Source organism: Thunnus maccoyii, chromosome 21 (genome assembly GCF_910596095.1).
Source record: "Thunnus maccoyii chromosome 21, fThuMac1.1, whole genome shotgun sequence".
Lineage (NCBI taxonomy): Eukaryota > Metazoa > Chordata > Actinopteri > Scombriformes > Scombridae > Thunnus > Thunnus maccoyii.
The window spans coordinates 7185580-7206733 of record NC_056553.1 but is presented as its reverse complement, the minus strand read 5'-3'; the positions used below and the strand labels follow the sequence as shown (position 1 = coordinate 7206733).

Genomic DNA, 21154 nt, shown 5'->3' with positions numbered 1-21154 from the left:
TTCGTACAAATGGTTTCGCCATCTGACACAGTTTGTAAGGATGTGGGTTTGTAAAAGTGTCTGGAGGAGGTCAGGACGGAGGTACGCAGGTGTTTCAGCAGAGTTTTAAGTTTTCAAAGTAAAGTTGTGCTTGGAAGTAGTTTGTGTGTGAACCTGTACGCAGTCGGTGGTTCTTCATAGGACGGGGAGAAACAGACAGAGTTACAGTATTTATTTTCATCTGCCGTGTTCAAGCAATTCTTTTTCTTTGAGCAGAAGTTTGACAATATAACATGCTGTGCTCTTGAAGGAAGTTTGGAGTTTAGGGATTTAGGCGAAATGGACTTGTGTTCTGACCCTCCCACACTCTGGGGGGACCTTCTTGTGCCAGGATCATGTGCCTCCCATTTTCATATTTCTCCTCTGGAGCAGACCTGACATAGATAACCATCTAAACACACACACACACACACACATGGTGTTTGAAGTGTTGGGAAAGTTGGAGAAAAACACCTCTTCCTCTGTGTGAGAACCAAGAACACAGCGACACATCTGCATAGGTTTTTGTGTGTTTTTGTATACTCGTACTTGTCCGTGTGGGCGCGGTACTTGTAAATGTGAGAGTGATACAAACGGTAAAGAACAGCGAGTTTGGACGGAGAGGTATTACGCCAGGGTTAATGCAGTCAGTGGGCAGCGGGCCCAGCCCTCTGTAGAATAACATTATCTAACCCAAAACAACGGGAGAGCGGGGATCTGGCCCACACAACCAGGCCCAGCTGTGCAGTCAGGGACCACAGCCAAACCAGAGCTCGTCCAGGCCAGAGAGCAGCGCTGACACCCAGCCACGGAGGTAGATGGTCATTCGCTGTACACCGCTAGATCGGATCAGATAGGGTTGTACAAAATCTACAGTAAGGAGAAGAAATGTCTTGTATAACTAGACATGAGTTGAGACATTTTTCTGCTTTTCTGTGCCTGAAAATTCAAAAAATGTGGGAGAAGCCAACAAACTTTATATTTTTAGACTCAAATTTCAAACTCTGAAGATAGACAAAGTTTTTGGAATTGCACAGTTATCAATTAGGGCTGCAGCTAACTATTATTTCCATTATCTGTCTATAAATTGTCTTAATAGTGAAAGAAAATAGTGAAAAATGCCAACAATCCAACATCTAAAGATATTCAGTTTAATATGACAGAAAAGCTTAAATCATTTTAGCTTAAAAAAATGACTAAAATGATGATTCATCAGTCAAAATAGTTGGTGATTAATGGTTGCAGCTCTATGATCAATATTTAGATTTTTGATTAAATATGAGGAGTCATGTGGGTTGTAGTTAGAGCTGCAATGAATAGTCAATGAATCATGTTGCTGATAAGCAGAAAAACCTCAACTGCAACTATTTTGATATTCTTTCAGTCTTTCATGCAAAAACATTCAAAACATTCACTCAGATGTTGTTTTCTTTTCAATATATAATCTGAGAATCTAAGAGTTTTGGACTAATGGTTGCAGGAAACAAGACATTTAGGAACATTAGCTTTCAGCTCTGGTAAATTATGATATATTTTCTGACATTTATAAAACAAAAAAGTCAACGACAAAATAATCGGCAGATAAATTGGTTCTGAAAATAATCATTACAATCATTAAAACGTTAGATTAGGGCCAGAATAAATTATTCTGGTTTATTTTAGGTGCTGAAGGGAATCAAATTCACCACATGAGTTCATGTAACTGGCTGAAACAACCACCACAACATAGTTTTTGTTAACCATAATATTGAGCCACATGTAGTTTGAACACAATGTACTTGAAAGCCAAGTTCTGCCTCAAACAAGCTCTCGCTTACTAGTTGCACAAGCGTTCTCGTAGTGTAAAACCTTATAAACATGCAGTATTGAGTGTTTCGTCCACTAGTAAAACGTTGCCCTCAGTACCACCCAAGAGAAGCTGCGGTTACTCAACTCTTAACTCTGTGTTTTGGAAACGGCCGAAAGTCATTTTGAAGCGGACTGATGTATTTCATTAATCCACGTAGTCGTTTATGCTTTGGTAAGACAGTTGGGAGCATTAAAAATATCCAAAGCTTTAGATTTCCACATTTAATCCTGCTCATCCAGCTGCAGGCAGGGCACGGAAACTTCCAGTATCCAATTTGTGCTGTAGAGTTGGAGCTCTATGAGATTGGCTCTGGATTGGGAATCTGCCCAGTACCCACACACACACACACAAACACACACACATGCACACACACTGAGGAAAGGCATAGATGTGGGGGGTCATTTGTTGACATCTGTATACTGTGTTAACATTGTCGCGCATGAATGCATCAGTCCAGTTTCTCAACATGTTATGTAATAAATGTGAAAAGGGGTTGCAATAGAGCCAGTTTTTATATGTCATGTTTTTTTTGTCATGTGATCGGCCACCCGGGCTTCCCAGTTAGATCATAACCAGCGAGAGCATGAATGGAAATACAGTGTTGCCCTTAACAAATCTCACACTGTTTCCCAGTAAGAGAGATAACAGACATTTGATGTGCTTTGCTGCCTTCTGCTGGATCAAAAACAAGCCTACAAGTCCTTGTTGACATCTCAGCTGACTCCACAGTGGGTTTAACAATGAATCAGCAGGTTTAAAAGCACAGATTTGCCGTTAAAGGGATCAAACCTCAGTTTTCAGAATAGTTTTTCAGACAGTTTTTGGTGGTAATTACAGTGTTTCTGAAAGGTTTGAATAAGAGAACCAGAGTGTTGGACATCTATCAGTCACTTATCTTTTAAACACCCTTTAGAGATTTTGTTGCTGTTATATCCTATTATACAGTTAATCTGTAAATTAAAACATTGTACCTTTACAAATGTTAATCCTTTGCAGTAACATGTTCAGCCACAGGAGGGAGCTAGCAGAGTGGTGAATAGACAGACTGGAGAAGGAAAAGGATATCTGAAGTGACATGCTTACTGTACAACAGCCCATACTGGAAACACTGGGATGTTTTCTGTCAATAAAAATGATCAGTGATAGTTTAATTAAATTTAAAAGCATAGAGTATTTTTTTTACTTCAAAGTAGCTACAGGCAGGAAATAGTCCAGATTTTAGGGAAAATAGTTCAGGATTATAATATTCCTAGTAAACGTTGAGTAAAGTGATGATTAAACACAATGAAGCCACGTCTGCTCCAGCAGTCCAGCTGTTCAGGATTCTCCAGAACTAGCAGCAACTCTGAGTCATAAGTGCTTGTGTCTGCTGTGTAAACGTAAGATTGGGGATTCATGGGAAGACCCTGCGTCTGCATCCCCCCACACAAAACAACAGTAATGATGCTCTGATGTTGCAATTTTGCTCTCTCTCACTGTCTCAGTCAGACTCAGTCGCTACACATAATCACTGTTTTTAAACACACATTTTATGCATTTTAAAGAAGCTTTATATCGTCTCAGTTTGTCGGATTTTCTCCAGCTCGCCTCGTGTATTTCACACAACATGGCGCGTGCCGTCTCTTTTTCCGCCACATGAAACCAAAGCCCCTCGTGGTTCACCTGCGTGTCGCTCTGTCAGCACACTGTGACCTCTCCTCGCTGCTCTGGAGCTCAGGACACATCTGACAGCAGAGTAGAGTCAGTTGAAGGATGAGACAGGAGGGACAGGGGACGAGATAGGAGAGAGAGAGGGAGGAAAAGACTGATCCATGGTTCAGGGGATGTATGGATGTGTTTTGGGAAGAGGAAGGATTCGTTTTCTTGTGTCACCTGTTTCATAAACACCAGTTTTTGTCTTTCAATAACCAAACTACTGAAAAAACAGTGTAAATTAAATGTGAGAAGTAGAAATCCTCTGCGTAGTAAGTCTACTTGTTATGATTGTGAATGGGTGCACATGCAAACTCTAGTTCTAGCTCCATATATATAATTTCTATTTTTTTCTATTTTTTCAGCATTTTTTCATGTACTGGAAGAACAAATAATGACTTTTCCCATGTGCTTTATTCTTCTTGCTCATATAAGTGAATGTTTTCTACATGTGTTCAGAGAGGCATAGCTGTGTATTAGAGCTGCAGCGATTATTAACAATTAATTTCATGATCAATACATCTGCAGATTCTCAGTGAATTGTTTAGTCCATGAAATGTCAAAAAGAAGTGAAAAAGGCCTTTCACAACTTCCCAGAACCCAAAGTGATCTCTTTAAATAGCTATAATTTACTATCATGTACGATAAAATCCTCATATTTGAGTCAGTGGAATCAACACTCCCTCATGAGCAGCACTGGGCGACATCAGCAGGAAAAACTCCCCTGGAAGTCCCCGGGAAGAAAGCTCAAGCAGAACCGGACTCTAGTTGGGCGGCCATCTGCCTTGAGTGGTCAGGCTGAGAGAGAACGAGAGTGGGAGAGAGGGGGAGAGAGACACACAGAGAAGCATAATAACAATAATAACAATAACAATGATATAATAATAATAGAGATATTAGTAGTAACAATAACAGCAGGTGTGGGATTCGAGGCAGGACACTCACAAGAGTGAAACCTGCACATAGTCGGTGTTTTAATGTTTCTGAGTCCAGCTTCTCATGTTAATATTTTCTGCTTTTTTTAGTCCCCTATGACAGTAAACTGAGTATTTTTGTGTTGTGGACTGTTGGTCGGGACAAAACAAGACAATTGAGGAGGTCACCTTGAGCTCTGGGAAACAGTGATCGACTTTTCACCATTTACTGACATTTTATAGACCAAACAACTAATCGATTGCAGCTTTACTTTACTATGCATACAATTGTTTTCTGTAGATACATACATGTAAATAAGACTTCATATTTCAGCCTCAAGTTGCCTGTATTTTGTTATTCAAAGCCAAGAAAATCCTTTAATCAATATACATCAAAGTGAGAAACATCCCTGTACAGTCTCATACATATCACAGTTAAAATATACTGCAACATTGCAGCATTTATATTGTCCCAGCCGTTCTAGTGCAATACAGCCTCATTCTTGCTCTTCCTCACCGTGTGACCAATCGCCTGTGTGCATGCGCTCTCTCTCGTTGCCAGGGAGACAGAGGAACCGTCTGGAGCCAATGGACACCATTTTCGTCAAGCAAGTGAAGGAGGGAGGCCCCGCCCACGGAGCTGGACTCTGTACAGGTACACACACACACACACACACACACACACACACACACACGTGACACACACACACAGATAAGACCGCTGCACCCCTTCTGATAAACCGATAGATCTTATGATTAACTCTGCCTGTCTCACATCTGACCTTTAAAAAGCGACATCCGATGCCAAGATTTCTTCACGTCTGTAGGTAATTCCACTTCCTTGTAACACGCCAGGCAAAACAGATACAAGTTACAAAATAACAGATGGCTCCTTTGTGGGAGGTTGAACAAAGTGTAATATGCACACTGTTATTCCAACCTGCCCGTGATTCTGTTTTTCCAAGTCTCCCTCTTTGTTTCTTTACTTATTAGTATGTGAATCATTTCTAATTTTAAAGCAGCAAGGATAAAAATACTTGGAACAAACTCCCACCTGGTGAAAAAACCAACCTGCCTCTTGTGAATTTCCCCGAAACTGAGGTGAAAACCGAAGCTTTGTGCAACGTACTGTCAGCATTATTGCCAGGTTAGCACTCTGTATTACAGGAAATGTTAAGTGGCCTGGACAAGCCCTCTAAGCTGTCTCCTTTTATCTGTTCTCGCTCCTCTCCTGGGACAAGACCGTACACTGTTTTCCCACAATTATCTAGTTTCTCTCCTAAACTCACCTCGCCTCTCTTCCTGTAAGTTATTCGGGAAAACTTGAATGAAGACGCCTACACGGGGCCTTTCAAATAAACAAGTATTGGTATTACTTATTCCACTTTGATCTAAACACAGATATGTGTTTGTGCTGGAAGCTCCAAAGTGGTTTTCTTGGTCAATAAACTTATTGACTGGACTCCAGATTCCTTGTTTTTTGGTACAGCTGGGTGCAGAAACACAGTCGTGCAGAGTTGATTTGTCATGTCGCTGTTAGAAGTTAACAACAGAGGTGTGTGTTTTTTATTCTCTCATTCTGCGCAGGGGATCGGATAGTGAAGGTCAACGGAGAGAGCATCATCGGAAAGACCTACTCGCAGGTCATAGCCTTGATCCAAAACAGGTGAGACCCCGCCAGCTTTCCACGTTTTAATTTCATGCTTCACTTTTAGAAAAATATGCTAAAGGGGTGGGGTGCAAAAAGTCCTAACTGATTTAGACCCGAATGCCCCGAGATTTCATCTAATCTCTTCCCTGCCGACTCTCCTAATAACACCGTAATGGAGACAGAGTCATTAGAGGAGTGTGAGCCATTGTGAAACTCTTTAGGAGCAAACACATTCAGTTTCCTTATCAGTGACGAGCACACATGTAACAGTATTTCACGCTCCATTACACCGCAGCTATTTAGTGTTCTGATGATATTTTATACAGTAAAGGTCCAGTGTTACCAACAGTTTCTCTTTCTCTCTCTCTCTCTCTCTTCTCTGCCACCGTTTTATCCATTAGTGATGCCTCACTGGAACTCTGTGTGATGCCAAAGGATGAGGACATTTTGCAGCTGGTAAGCATTCATTTGTCAGTAAATATTGCAAGCGCTCTCAAAAATGCATTTTTTTTTTTTTATTATTATTCTTCAAAGCAAACCACGCAGTCATTTTTGGTTTTAATAGTGGAGGAGTAGCCTTTTAAGTCTTATCGGAATTAATAATGTCTTTTATCAACGTAGCCAAAAATGGCTTATCTAGGGCTGTATCTTGTTTATTTAACCCACATGTGAGTAGGCGATTGGAAAATTAATAAATTGTGTTTTTTAGGGGGAGTTTTCTCTGTGAAAATCAGTTTATCCTCGCAGTGTTTCTGGCTGTACTGCAGGTTCACTGCGAAGACTTGAGGATGCTGTGTTCAGTCACTGCACCCGGCTGCACGCAACGCCACCTAAAACCCACAAATTCACACTTTTACACTTCTCTTTATGGACGGGTTAAACAAACAAGGCGCAGCATGTTAGTTTATCAGCTTTAGTGATGTCAGACGGAGCCAGGCTAGCTGTTTCCCCGTGTATGCTAAGCTAAGCTAAACACAACACATCATGAGTCCAGTTTTGCTCTTATTGCACAGACATGAGTAGAGCTTAGTCAATTAATCAATTAGTCGATTGACAGAAAGTTAATATGCAACTATTTTGATAATGGAGTAATCGTTTTAGTCATTTTTTAAAGCAAAAATAACAAATATTTGCTGGTTTCAGCCCCTCAGATGTGATAATATTGTGTTTTTCTTTTGTAATACACGATAGGAAACTGTTGGTCAAAACAAGTCCTCTGAAGGCGTCACCTTCGAGTTATTTTTCACTATTTTCTGAAATTTCATAGACCAAATAATTAATCGAGGAAATCGTCGGCAGATGAATCGATAATGAAAATAAACGTCGGTTGCAGCCCCTAGATATGAGCTTGATTGAGGTTTATTTTCTGAACACGCTCTTGGAAAGAAAGCAAATAAACATATTTGCCCAAGTGTGGAACTATTTTTTTCCCCTAGTAGGCCAGACAACTTCCTAGTCTGCCTCCTTAACAGAGACGGAGAAAAAGTGTTGCTTCACTTTGCAGATGAGCTGCTCACGGACTAGTCTGTGTGAATCATAAACAGTTCATTGGGCTTAGAAAACAGCAGACACCTACTTAATCATTGAGATCTGAAACAAAGTCTCAACATGACTAATGGATATAGAGGCTGTCAAGTCCTTTTTTTCTAATCCTGACTATTGAAACTGGCCTTGATCATCTAAACTAGTGTGTGGGGGGGGCTCACTGCCAAAAATGTGAACTTCTACAGGCAGTGAAAATAACCGAGGCACAGACCCAGACTTCATGCCACAGCTCCACAGCCCCTCTGTCTGTCACACCGATGAGCTCAGCGATGCAAACAACCGGCCCACGCCATCAGTCAGGGTCCAGAGCTCCACAGACGATAAAACAGCGCCAGACCACGTCAAAACCAGTTGCCACACGTTATTCACCTCTGTTTGGAAATTCTCTGCCGAAGCAGAGAAGTGAGTCAGATCCCACTGTGTTGCTAAATTCCACACATAGCTAGTTCGCTGGGGCTGCAGCTCACGAAAAACCACAGAAACTTGCTTTTGGCATTTTGGAATGAGTCTTGAGTGCTCACAAGGCTGACGGCTTTCAAAAGCAGCAATTAGCTCTTCCTTCCCCAAAGTTGATTTCAGTTAGATTTTCCAGCTGGAGATTGTTTTTTTGTTTTACAGTTGTTAAGAATCTGACTGGCTGCGAGACAGATTCATGGGTTCAAACTATTCCGTGATGCAATATGTGTCTGAATATGTGCATCAAAGTGGAAATGAGGATAGTAGAGATGTGATTTCACTGACAAATGTTGTGTCACATAATCCATATCTGTCAAAATCCAGATTCCTGCTCTGTTTGAACATTTTTATACACAATTATCTTTTTTTTTATCTGCTTCATAGATGAAGAAAAGTGAGAATATTTTGGTTTTACTGCTCATTCTCCCTTGAGAATGTGTAAACAAATTAAATTATTACTGCAGAGTTCAAAATGAAACACTTTTATTAATATTGGTTGATAAGTGTGAACGGAGGCATGCAATGACACGGTCATAAACACAGTGTTTCAGTTTCTGTACATGTGTTCATGTTTGTGTGTTGTTGTTTTTTTTGCTTCGGGAGACATCGAGCCCACAAACTACCAGAGGGAGTGCAGCTGCAGTCAGCTGACTGCTCTCAGTACACTGTATATTTACAGGAGCGAGCGAGGGAGGAAGCTTGTGCAGATCAGGCGAGCGTGCTGTTATGCTCACTCTAAAGTGAACATAAGATAGAGCAGCGTTTGACACAGATGAGGGCAACGCTGACAGAGAGGAGTGTGCAAGTGTTATTGAAATGCTTGAGAAACCAGAGAGGGGGAGGTACCAAAATGAACAGGTGAGAGTGACAGAGTGAAGGAGAGAAATGCTGACTATGTAGAGAGAGAGAGAGAGAAAGCCAGCAGCATACATTTGACAATGTATTCTGACAGCAGCTGGGGCGTAGCTAGATGTAGATGAGGAGGAAGAGGAGGAAATCATGATGAGCAGCAACACAGGAAGCTGTTCAGCTCTTAGAAGGACGCTGCTGAAGTTCTCCTCTGTTCTTTCTTTTATTCCCTCTATTCCGACTTCTGTGATGCCTCTGTTCAGCGTTCCCACAGCGGGATGTATTTTTAGCCTGTGCTAAAGTGAGAGAAGTTGCCTGTCTCACCTACATCGGTGGCGTTGTACGTCTCATTTCTTTATTCTCACCTGTTTTACTTGTCTTTATTCCCTGTTTTTTCTCTCTCTGCTTGCCCTTCTTTAACATGTGGACTGCAGTTTTCCAGGGATATCACTGCTCTGGTAAGAAGGGAAACTATACTAACTAATCTCTTTCCTTTTACATTCTGTTTCTTGTCGGCATCATTGTGACGCATCGAAGTTATTTTTGCACATCTTGAAGTTGGCAAATCCCTTAAATCCCCAAACATAGTTACTTCCTTTGCGGTTTGCCGTATGCAAGTCATATGTTTTATTTTTTCCTTATTGGTGGGTGGATGGGAAGATGACTGTATACATGGGGTGGAAAAGCTTAGAAGGTACTTAAAACTTGTTGGTCTGTACTTTCCAGTACAGTTTCTATTTAGCTGTATGCCTTATGCAAATCAAGAGGGAGGCGCCAATCAGCAGACCTGCCGCTGCTGCTGCTGCTGCTGCTGCTGCTGCTGCTAGTGCAGTTGTAACCTGACACCTTAGGTAGAGCGCTATCGATTTAAGTCCAACACCACAACTCTCTCCTTTTCATTTTCTCAAGAGCTTGTGTGTTGAAAGGATGAGGAAACACAGGGCGGTCAATATGCAACCAGGAGTTTTCTGTGAAGCCGTCCGTGTGGATCCTTCACTGGAGAGCGAGTAGGGTTATTACTAGCTAAGATAAGTGTTTTTCTACCAGGTTTTTAATCAAGGAAAATATCATAGTTGCGACAGTAACAGTGGAGTTTTGGAGCCATGCTGACAGAAGTAGCGTTAGTTGCCAACGGCAGACAGAGGCGTCCCCCGTTCACCCTGTCTTCATGCCTCAGGGCACACTCTCCGGTACCAAAGGTGGGTAAACCCCTGCCAGTTTAATCCTCACTCCTGGCTCCACGGGTTTATTCTGGACTTTCCAGCCTTCTCTCTCTACTTTATTTGCCTCCCTGCTTGTCCCTTTTTTTCCCCCCTCTCCTGTTGAATCATGTCGTAATTGTAATATTTGTTTGCCGTTTCCTAGGAAAAGATTGTTAATAGAGTTGTGTTTAGTTTTGGGAAATCATACTGGAACACTGTCTACTTTTAGCATTCTGTTGTTTTATTGTTATATGCAGGCTGATTCCAGCTGCTCATCTGTCATTTACAGTTCTTTGAGGGAATGCAGTGACAGTGTTTGTCTTGCTGATAATCTCATCAGCTCACACAAAGACTTGTCAATGAAGGACACCAGAGATTAGCACTGTTTCACTACTTTCAGAACCATATTGCCACAATGCAGTTGAGGTTTGTCAGAATCATAAGAGTGATAGTTGTAATGGTGGAGACAGTACATGTATACTGTATTTAGATATTCATTCACAGTGATACATGGATATCTAAATAGTCGTCTTCTTCCTTGCTATTTTCAGGATTGCATTTGCAGCAGTTGTTTTTATTGTTGAAGTCTGACATGAAATTTCACAGTAGCTCTGAAGCGCTGCCTGTTCCATACATGTCTTTTTAGAAATGTACTTTGTCCCTGGTTGCGTGTGATGCTCTCGCGGGGTTTATTGTAATCTATTTTAGCGCGCCAACCTCTGAGCAAACGAAGTGACATAATATCCTATAATCTCTTGCAGGCGTATTCCCAGGATGCATACCTCAAAGGAAATGAGGCATACAGCGGAAATGCCCAGAACATCCCAGAGCCCCCTCCCATATGCTACCCTCGGATAGAAGTCAAGGCCGCGGGCATGGCCCAGGCATCAGAGCCCGCCACAGTCAGTGAGACCCCCCGAGGGCCGGCTCAGGGACCAGGAAGACGTGGGGGGGCGACAGAAAAGAGCTACCGGGTGGAAATCCCTGTTCCACCGTCTCCTCCACCCCAACAGACGTCAAAGTCTCAGACAGTGGTGTGCGTCTGTAATGACAATGTGAGGACAGTAGCCATGCCCCCTGATCCAGTTGACAGGGGGTCCCGCTTGGCTCGGGCTGGCCCCAGCCACAGGACAGAGGAGAACCGGCACAGTCCTCAAGCGGACCCAGGATCAGCTAGACCCAGACCCCTTATTCCCTCAGTACCTGGGGGCGCACAGTTGCAGTATCCCTCTTCCCGCACCACAGAGACCCCTGTGTACTCCCCTTCCTCAACTTCTAGACCCGGCCCGATCTATCCCGACACCTTAACCCCACCTGTACGGACACCTCTCACTCCTGCCTCACCGGACACATTCTCTACTGCCGTCTCCCCCAACGCCAACCACTACTCACCCTCCCCGACAGCCCCCTCCACCTCTCCACACCAGAACATTGACTGGAGAAACTACACCACCTATAAGGACTACATAGACGCCAAGAGGCTGCACACTTACGGCTGCCGCACCATCCAGGAGCGCTTGGACAGCTTGCGTGCCGCCGCCAGTTCCAGTTCTGCCTACACCCAGCAACGTACAACGCCTCCTCCTAGTACCAGTCAGAGAGGGGTGCTGGGTTCTCAGGTCAGACGGAGGAGCTCCTCCAATGACCGTGGGGTGGATGCGCTTAGCCAGGATATTGCCGTGATAACTCCGTTACGAAGTGCCTCTCAGGAGAGGCTCGGAGGTGGGGCGGAGAGGACGATACCAACCAGGAACTGGCCTCGGAGCGCTTCCCAGGATGCTCTGCCTTTCTCCACCCCAACAGGGATCGCCAAACCTCGGGCGCGGTCTTGCGACTACCTGGGCCACCATCCTGGAGAGCTGGGTGGTGTCGTCCCTGGAGACAGGGTAGGGTTGGAAGACAGCCTGATGCTGTGCCGGGGAGAGGAAGCTAGAGCCAGCAGGCAGGGATCAGGCCTGAGAGCTTTACCTCATCTGAACAGGAGTCTCACTGGACAGGGGGAAGAAGGGCGAGGAATGTCTAACTCACCTTTAGCTGCTCCTGTGTTTACTAAAGGTACGACAGATTCTGCACAACCATTAAGGACAGATGGTGTCATTGTGAGACCCTCACGTCTGCCCGTCAAAAACTCCATCTCAGACCCCTCACCTGCCTTATCCACCACTAAAACCACAGACCCTCTTAAAGACCAAAGAGCTAACATCATCGGCAACCACCTGGGCTACGCCTCTCCTCTGCATCTGCAGCTCAGGGGCAGAGCTGACAGTCTGAAAATGGAGAGCAGGTCGGAGGCTGGGTTGGCAGCCAGGTCCTCTTCTTGCTCTGGCCCCTCCTCTAAACTGCCCGTGCAGAGACAACTACAAAGCGGAGTTGCTCCCTCTCCTTCTGGTTCCTCCACCACTAACGGAGCTACGACCCAAAAGCCAAAAGTCAAAGAAACCTCCATTTCCGCCAACACCCCAGTACGGACTAATGGGGGTCATGCAGACGGCGTAGAAGGACCTGATGCAACAGTAGTGGTCCTAAGAAGGGATAAAAACTCTGCATCCCTTCACGTTCGCCCTCCGTCATATGTTCTAGCCGTCAATGACAACCAAGGAGGAGTGACTCATATGTCACCACCATTGGTGAAGGCAGGCTCCGCAGACGGAGCGATGTGCTGGATATCGAATGACAGCTGTAGGGACGTGCATCTAAAGAGGCTGGGAGACACACGGCAAAAATCTGGCTCCGACAACTTGGATGACTCCCTGGATTCCATCCCCTTCATAGGTAAGACTAATCTCTGCACAACCTTTGAACCTTTTCCTGTTTCTATAGCAATAACAGGGGGGGTCCTGTGAAAAATGTTGTTGTGTGAGGGGATAAAGTATGTTAATGCATGAAAGCATTGTTGTCTCTTTAGGCATTGAGATAAACATTTGTACCTTAATGCAAATTTACTGTGGCTGGGTATGAATGTTTTGACATACAGTTGGGGCTCGGTATCAAATATAGCAGTACCATAAACTCTGATAACAAAGGTTGGCATTAAATACTTGCATAGATTCTTCATCTGATTTCCTTATCTACATCAGGAAATACTTTGTCTATTTTATTTAGGGAAATTCCCCGTTTATAGCTCCTTGTGCTTAGATAACAATAACTGCTGATGCATTGAGAAATTTTAAATGAAAACATTTATATTCCTCAAACTAATACATTAAAAAGAAAAGAGTATCCTAGTGGCACCGGTATTGAAGTTTCCCATAAGATATCCAGTTCTATATACAGTGAATGTACATGACCAGTGGGTGTTATTTCCAATTGTTAAATATTATTTCCATCATGAAATTCTATTGAGGGGTTTTACATGCTCTAATAGCTTTAGCATATGAGAGGGTAACTTAGCTGAAATTGCAAAGGCGGGGGTGTGTGTCTGTGTGTACTGTATGTATAGCATGTTGGAGGCAGTTAGACATCCAATCATCCATCATCTAGTATTACTTACATTATGTGAGGGACGTGTGGGACGTCCTCCTGATCTGTGGACACTTAAAGGGGCATTTCACAGATTTTAAACAGTTGTATAATGTCTTCTGTGGCTCTGGAGGAGTTTTGTCAAGTGGGGGAAAAAAAACTCAACCTGGGCTTGAAAATAAATTAAATTTTAATGGATATTTCAGCTTGTGTTGTGAACTCGGATCCTAGAGTTTGAAATACATGAGCACCAGGTAGGGAAGGTCTAATGAAATATGCTAGTGGTTGCACTATGGGAAATGTAGGATCCAGTGTCTGGAGTTTGACTAAAGTCAGGATATCTCACCCTCTGCTGCTTTTATTTTGACCATTCTTTATATGATCAGTTGCTTTTAAGTCTCCCTACGTTATAGAAGTGCAATGCTAATTTGCTGGAGCGCCCCTTTAACAAAAAAAAAAAAGCATCTTTCCCCTTCTGGCACTTGTGCATTCAATCATAAAAATGCATTGAAAATCAAGTGTAAGCATGTCCATTGTTGCCCTGCTAATCAAACTACAAGGGGATCTATTCATGAATATACTGTGGATCATCAGAGGTAACGATGGTGTCATCTGTCTGGGTATTTCCCTGAGAAAATATGACGAAGACGCTTATTAGAATAAAAATCAACAAGCTATGAAACGGCTTGTTCAAGGTCATTTAATACATACTGTACATGACGCATATATATAGAGAGATATTTAAACTGTATTAGTTCCTGGTGACATTTTGAACTCTAGGATGACATCGTGTCAGGTGTGTGATTACGTGACATTGTACTGTAGGCAACCATGACGTATTTAACCCACAGAAACATACAGTCATTAGATACACACACATTCACACAGAGCTGCTCTCCAACTCAATACCCCCACCGCCCCCCCACCCCTCCCTCAAATGTCTCATATATCCCCCCAGTGTTCAGAGCTGTACAGCAAGAGAAACTTAAGAACATTGTCCTAATGGACTGTGACATAACAGAAAAAAAATAAGAGCATTCCTGCAGAAATCTGCTTCAATTAGATTTCATATTACAGTTCCAAACAATAAGTGGAACAACTGCTGTACATTAAGTGTCTGCCAAACATTTTATACTGGTGAAGAGAACACAACTGGCATTGTTGAAGTACATGCAAGATGTCACGTCCCCGTCTTTATGATGAGGAGGAATTCTTGCATTTTTTAAGTGGCTTTTTTTTTGTTTTTTTCCACATCTGAGCCGACTTATCAGCTGACATAAACCTAACAAGCTTGAACTCGACCGTACATCCTCGTTGATGTCTTCACTGGTGACTCATTACTAACCAATCAGAGCAGCTTTTGTGTTTCTCAGTTCCCCAGAACCTTTATTGGATAAACTTTTCCGGCACTGCTTTCCAGTGTATACACACACACACACCCTCCTCAGCTCTCACTTTTTGTTTATCTGTATCTAAATGTAGGTTAGATTAGATTTAGATCTTACCACTTCCCATTAATCTGTGGTTAAGGCCAGTAATCTTTTCTGTCCTTTTTTCATATTGATTATGTATGATAGCTGAAGTTTTATATGGGTCAGAATGCAATCTTCAACATCAAATGGGTGATTAAGTGTATTTCCAGTATAGTTGTGGTGTCAGACAGTTTTCCCAGCAACAGCGATGGAGTGTTACAAACAAATGATTAAAAGAAATAGGACTCAGCCTGGCTCGGCAACATTTTGTTTTTGAGGTTTTTGAGAGGGGGGGGGTACTTTGTACACAACTAACAAGCAGGTCAGATGTTTCATATTAAGTTGTGCCATTGAGAGAAAAGGTTTTGCATCAGTGCTTTGGCATCTTGAGGAATTTAATCTTTTCGATCTTTTTCCCTTTTATTCTTTTGGCCCTGTACTTGGAAATGAAAGTGAATGTGGGGTTTTTCATAAAGTTAAGTAAATATTTCCTGAGATTAATTTGTAAAACCATAATACAAAGAAGGTATTGCATCGCACAACAACAAGAATGAAGTACCGCGTCCAGCTCTCGCTCTACTTTATTCAGGGACACTGTGTTAACTAGTGCCACATTTGGTCTCACCTGTGCACCTGCATCATCACAGTCGCAGATATGATTCATCGCACGCCTCTCTTCATTTGTTTTTAGGGCTCGCCTTCTTCGCTGATATTGCATATCAGACGTTACGACACAAGCTCGTCTGCGATGATGTAATGTTAGCTAGATGACTGTTCTACGTATGTTTATTTAAAAGGAAAGGTGTGTAGCAGTTCATGAGAACAGAAGAACCTATCGACTGGCTGACTGCTTCTCTGTCTGCATCACTTTTCTTTCGCCCCATCAGCTGTTATCAAAGCCTTTTATTGCTTTCTGCTGAAATGTTTATCCAAGTGAAGATAGCGGCGATGAATTGGGCGTTGTTTTTGATTCTTACATTTACAATGTGATATTTGTTAACAGCTGACTTAAAGGGGACATGACATGCTTTTTGTGATTTGTCTGTCATTTATATACCGTTATAATGTCGGATGTCTGTTAAAAATGTGTGTAAAAACGCTTCCTGCAAGTCATAAGCCTGGGCTGCATCCTGTTTGCGATGTTACTTCTACTTCCTGATGATGTCAGATTGCTCAAGCTTGCCCATAAATGGCCGTCCGCTCAATATTTCAGATCGGATTTGGGCTCGAACATGTATGGATCTATGTGAGAAGTTTCCAATTTGAGTAAAGAATAAGAAAAAGAAATGAAAGCCTACTACTATAGTTTATTTACGCAGCCTCCCGAGCCGCCGGAAGTCGGCCCAGAGTTGGCTCAACGAGGGCCTTAAAGAGACAGGAGCTTAAAACAGCCTGTTTCAGACAGTATCAGATAAATAAAGTGTTTCTTTTAACTGTAAATAATGCAAAACTATTCCCGTAGTGCCCCAGAATAAAAATACAGACCTGGAAACATGCATGATACGTCCCTTTTAAGGCCAAAGTTATTCATCCTCTCATCCTTTAATCACAATTCTAACCCAAAATATAAAGCGTTCTCCTACTTTGTACCTAAATTCTTCTGTTTCTGTCCTCAGATGAACCATCTAGTCCCGGTACTGACCAGGAGAGCGCACACATTCCTGCCTCAGCTGTGATATCTGGAGCACCCATCATCACCACCAGCCCACCCAGCCCCCCTTCTCCGTCCCCTCTCATCCGACGCCAGCTGTCTCATGACCAAGGTTTGTGTTTTTTTCATATTATGGCAGATAAATTAGTCAATTACTGAATTTAACATTACAGGTGATGGACAGTTTCAAATAATTATATGACCCTCTCTTAATAGATTCTCTCCGTCTCACAATTGTTGAGTCAGATTCTGGTACTAAAACTGAGCGGTCCAAGTCCTACGACGAAGGTCTGGATAACTACCGGGAAGAAAGCAGAGGGTAGGTTGTACCCACAGCGGTGTCATCGCAGTGGAAGTATAAAAGACTGCTCAGGGCAAAAAAACAAGCACATAAAATCCTTTATATCCACTTTTTGGGATAAAATAATGGATATATCAGCTCCTTTTTGCTCTCTCTCTTTCAGTACTGTAATATTTTTATCTCTTTCCTTCAGGAGGTCCTTAATACCTGGTCTGAAAAGTCTCCAGAAGGTGAGTACTATCTGCATCTTTAATCAAACATGAGTATACTTGCCAGCTCAGTACCAGCTGTGCACACCTGCTATATGACTGGTTTATCTGCATTTCCTGCTTTGAGGTTTATCAGCTCATTAGTTCACACCCAGAAGATAAAAGTCCTCCTATTGACATTTGAATATATTATGGAAAATTCAAACAGCTGTAAAAGGAACAACTTATATTTTAACAAACAAAATCAGTCTTTTTGGTTAATGATTGATTTTTAGGGTGTAGTTTGCATAATTAGCTCTCCTACTGCGCCAATAGTCACACATCTCAGCATGTATTTAGGAAACTCTTATAGGTTTCTAAGTGTTTTCTAAGCTTCATGTCATTTTCTGATGCGCCACAGGCTGTTGACAGGTCGTCAGAAGATTCAGGGTCCAGGAGAGATTCTTCATCGGATGTCTTCTGTGACGCCACCAAGGAAGGTTTGCTGCATTTCAAGCAGCTTAACACAGACAAGGGCAAGGTGTGTAGTGTCTAAAAAAACATCATATAACTCAAACATGCACACACGTAAACATGTTTGTATCCCCCGTAGCCTGACAGATACTGTATTTATGAGGCAGATACCGACCTTGACATTTAATGATAAAACGATAACGATATAGTGGCCGATATTAATTATTTTGATATGAACAACAATCTTGATTCGGATCCCTTTGATTTGTGTTTTTGCAAACTTAATAATGGTGACACTGTTTTTAAATTATCTGAAATCTAATTTGGCATTCATGTCCAGTAATTCCTTGTTACTTATTAGCCAACACATACACCAATACAATACAAAGAGCTATAATATCAGCAGATTTATCAGTCGAGCTCTATTTCACTCACATAAATAAGGAAGCATTATGTGACCTACTGTCTAACTTGGTTTCTAAACATTAGCAGGGCTGCCCTTGTTTTGCAGAGTGTATCCACTTACATTTGTTTTATTTCCTCCTGAATGTTTCACTTGTGTGACCAGTCTGACCTTGTTGTACGAGGTCTTCTATCGTCCCCGAGGCAGTGATTATGTGTTATGATGGCAACAATAGAAAACGTTTCTGACCTGACTGAGAAAAAAAAGAGTTAATTCCTTCTATTTTTGTTTTGCAAAACTCACCTCCTTTCTCGTGACCTATTTTCCGCAGCGCGTCGGAGGCGGTATGCGCCCCTGGAAACAGATGTACGCCGTGTTGCGAGGCCACTACCTCTGCCTGTATAAAGACAAAAAGGAGGGGCAGGCTCACGCCAACTGTCAAGCGGTAGACGAACCCCTGCCAATCAGCATCAAGGCCTGTCTGATCGACATCTCCTACAGCGACACCAAGCGAAAGAACGTGCTGCGGCTCACGACGTCGGACTGCGAGTATCTGTTCCAGGCTGAGGACCGAGAGGACATGCTAGCCTGGATCAGAGTCATACAGGAGAACAGCAACCTGGATGAGGAGGTTAGAAGGCACAAGACACTGAGCCCCCATCACCTACTATATAACAGTCCATTGTCCATTTAACTGACGGTCGTGTCCTCTTGGCCTCCTCACGTTTAAGTCATGGCCCACTTTGCTTCACTGAGATGTTTTTTCAACTTCATGTTGAATCATTTCCACCTTATTTCTATCACAGTACAGCACTGCTCTGATGACAAGTCGTTGGCAGCTGAAATACTAATATTTTCTAATTGTTTTGAGTCCGCTAATACGACTGCTGGCACTGCTAAACCTGCTGACTTCCAACAGCAGGACTCGAAGCTCCGCAGTTTAACGTTCTTCTGTTTACTTTTTGGTAATGTTTTTCTATGGAGGACACTTAACCACGAATGGAGCAGAACAGATTATAGCTTATCTTATATAGCACTTTAAGGGTGTTGATCTTGCAAATAAACCTCCTCATGCATTCATAAAATTGAAAGGAGTGTGTAGATTTAGTTTATTTGCTGTTGATTAGCGTTTCTAACAATAAGACCTTTCATAAATGTAACGTTATTGAGCCTATAATAAGTAAATGTATTGGGTATATCATTATCAGCAGTATGCCTACTCCACTGTGTCTTTTTATAGGCGGGTCTCCCACCATTAGAAATTTAATCCCTTCTTTCCTCTCTTTTGAGGGCCTAACCACACTGTCCTTACTACGACATTCCAATGGTCTTACCTGTGTCACCTGATAGCAGCAGGTTATATAAAGATCCGTTATAGCCTGTTTGGGGGGGGTGAGGGGAGTTGTTGCATCTTATATTTTAACCACCATCTTTTGTGTCGTCTGCTCCCCTTTCCTTCCTTCCTTTCTTTTTTTAGAACGCGGCCTTTACCAGCCATGACCTCATCAGCCGGAAGATCAAGGAGTACAACACCTTGATGAGGTAAGGGGTAAGAGGAAGAGGAGGGAGGAGGGAGGTCCTCACACTTGTGGAGAACTTGACACAGTGCTGTGTAGTAGTTAGATGTGAGTGGATATCCCGAGTTCATTTCGCGTTTACTTCTGCGTCTTTCCCAGCCCGACAGGCAGCAAGACAGAGCCGTCACCCAAACCGTCACGCCAGTCGCTGAGCATCAGACAGACGCTGCTGGGAGGTAAAGGAGAGACCAAAGCACAGAGTCCACACTCCCCCAAACCGGAGCAGGAGAGAAAGAACATGCACAAAGGTAGGAAAGAATAAAAAAGTGTACAATTTTGTTCCGTCAAAGCTCTCGGTGTCTAAAGGAAAAAAGTTATCTGAAGGTAAAGAATTGCATTGTTTCTATCTCAAATATTCTCCTGGTTTGTTGCACTCAGATGACACCAGCCCTCCCAAGGATAAAGGGACGTGGAGGAAGGGCATCCCGGGGCTGATGAGGAAACCTTTCGAGAAGAAGCCGTCTCCTGGAGTCACGTTCGGAGTGAGACTGGATGACTGTCCTCCCGCACAGACTAACAAGGTAACAAGGCTGCAGATAAAATATAAAATCCAGCAGGGTTTTCATGTATGTTGCTGATTTAGAGCTAAACATTTTTGTATTTCCGTGTGTTCTAGTTCGTGCCTCTGATCGTGGAGGTTTGTTGTAAGCTGGTGGAGGACAGAGGGTTGGAGTACACAGGCATCTACAGAGTCCCTGGAAACAACGCAGCCATCTCCAACATGCAGGAGGAGCTCAATAACAAGGGCATGAATGACATCGATATCCAGGACGATGTGAGTGCCACTTAATCGATCCGCCGTTTCTTTAATTAAACTATGAAATGGAGTTTCACATTCTCAAGTGTTGTCCTTTCATGTGTTCGGGACAAACGCAGCTGTGTGCACAGCTGAAAGATTTTTCAAGCCCGCAGAATAAGTGATGTTTTCATGCCAGTGTTTTGACATTCTCCACACTGTATACTTGCCAGTAATGTGTCATTTAGCAGTGTTTTATAGTTTTATATCCATATTTCAGAGCTTGTGTCCTTCCAAATGTGACAAAATGTTCCTGTGAGCCCAGAATCATTATACATGTTGAGTAGAAGTCCAGTTTTTCTTTGCACAGTTTCCCATCATTCCCTAATATCATGTTTTACAGAAATGGAGGGATCTCAACGTGATCAGCAGTTTACTTAAATCCTTCTTCAGAAAGCTTCCAGAGCCGTTGTTCACAAACGGTAAGTAGTGTTTTTAAAGGTTCTGCACCCCATCTACTGGCCATAAATGAGAACTACAACCTTGCAGCATGTCGACTGTGTTTTACCTCCTGCCTTTGCTTTAAATTGTTAATTGGTACTTGCAGATAAGTACACAGACTTCATAGAGGCCAACAGAATAGAGGACCCAGTGGAGAGACTCAAAGTGCTCAAGAGGCTGGTGAGTTGTTTTGCCATTTTCTGTTTCATTCTGATC

The 21154-nt window shown here is 42.8% G+C and overlaps 1 protein-coding gene across 4 annotated transcripts in view; it reads left to right on the top strand.

The window, feature by feature from the left end:
* The window catches only part of LOC121888077 (rho GTPase-activating protein 21), an 87027-nt gene that overhangs the window by 56955 nt on the left and 8918 nt on the right, over window positions 1-21154 (top strand). For 3 of the 4 annotated variants that reach the window (XM_042399357.1, XM_042399358.1, XM_042399355.1), the window contains 15 exons: window positions 5036-5128; window positions 6061-6139; window positions 6526-6580; window positions 10938-12948; window positions 16724-16870; window positions 16975-17077; window positions 17253-17289; window positions 17669-17788; window positions 18456-18755; window positions 19602-19666; window positions 19801-19949; window positions 20080-20222; window positions 20318-20476; window positions 20841-20919; window positions 21045-21118. In XM_042399357.1, the coding sequence (XP_042255291.1) occupies window positions 5036-5128; window positions 6061-6139; window positions 6526-6580; window positions 10938-12948; window positions 16724-16870; window positions 16975-17077; window positions 17253-17289; window positions 17669-17788; window positions 18456-18755; window positions 19602-19666; window positions 19801-19949; window positions 20080-20222; window positions 20318-20476; window positions 20841-20919; window positions 21045-21118 (3614 nt within the window). The remainder of the gene's footprint in view (window positions 1-5035; window positions 5129-6060; window positions 6140-6525; window positions 6581-10937; window positions 12949-16723; window positions 16871-16974; window positions 17078-17252; window positions 17290-17668; window positions 17789-18455; window positions 18756-19601; window positions 19667-19800; window positions 19950-20079; window positions 20223-20317; window positions 20477-20840; window positions 20920-21044; window positions 21119-21154) is intronic. The other variant, XM_042399356.1, reaches the window with a different exon arrangement.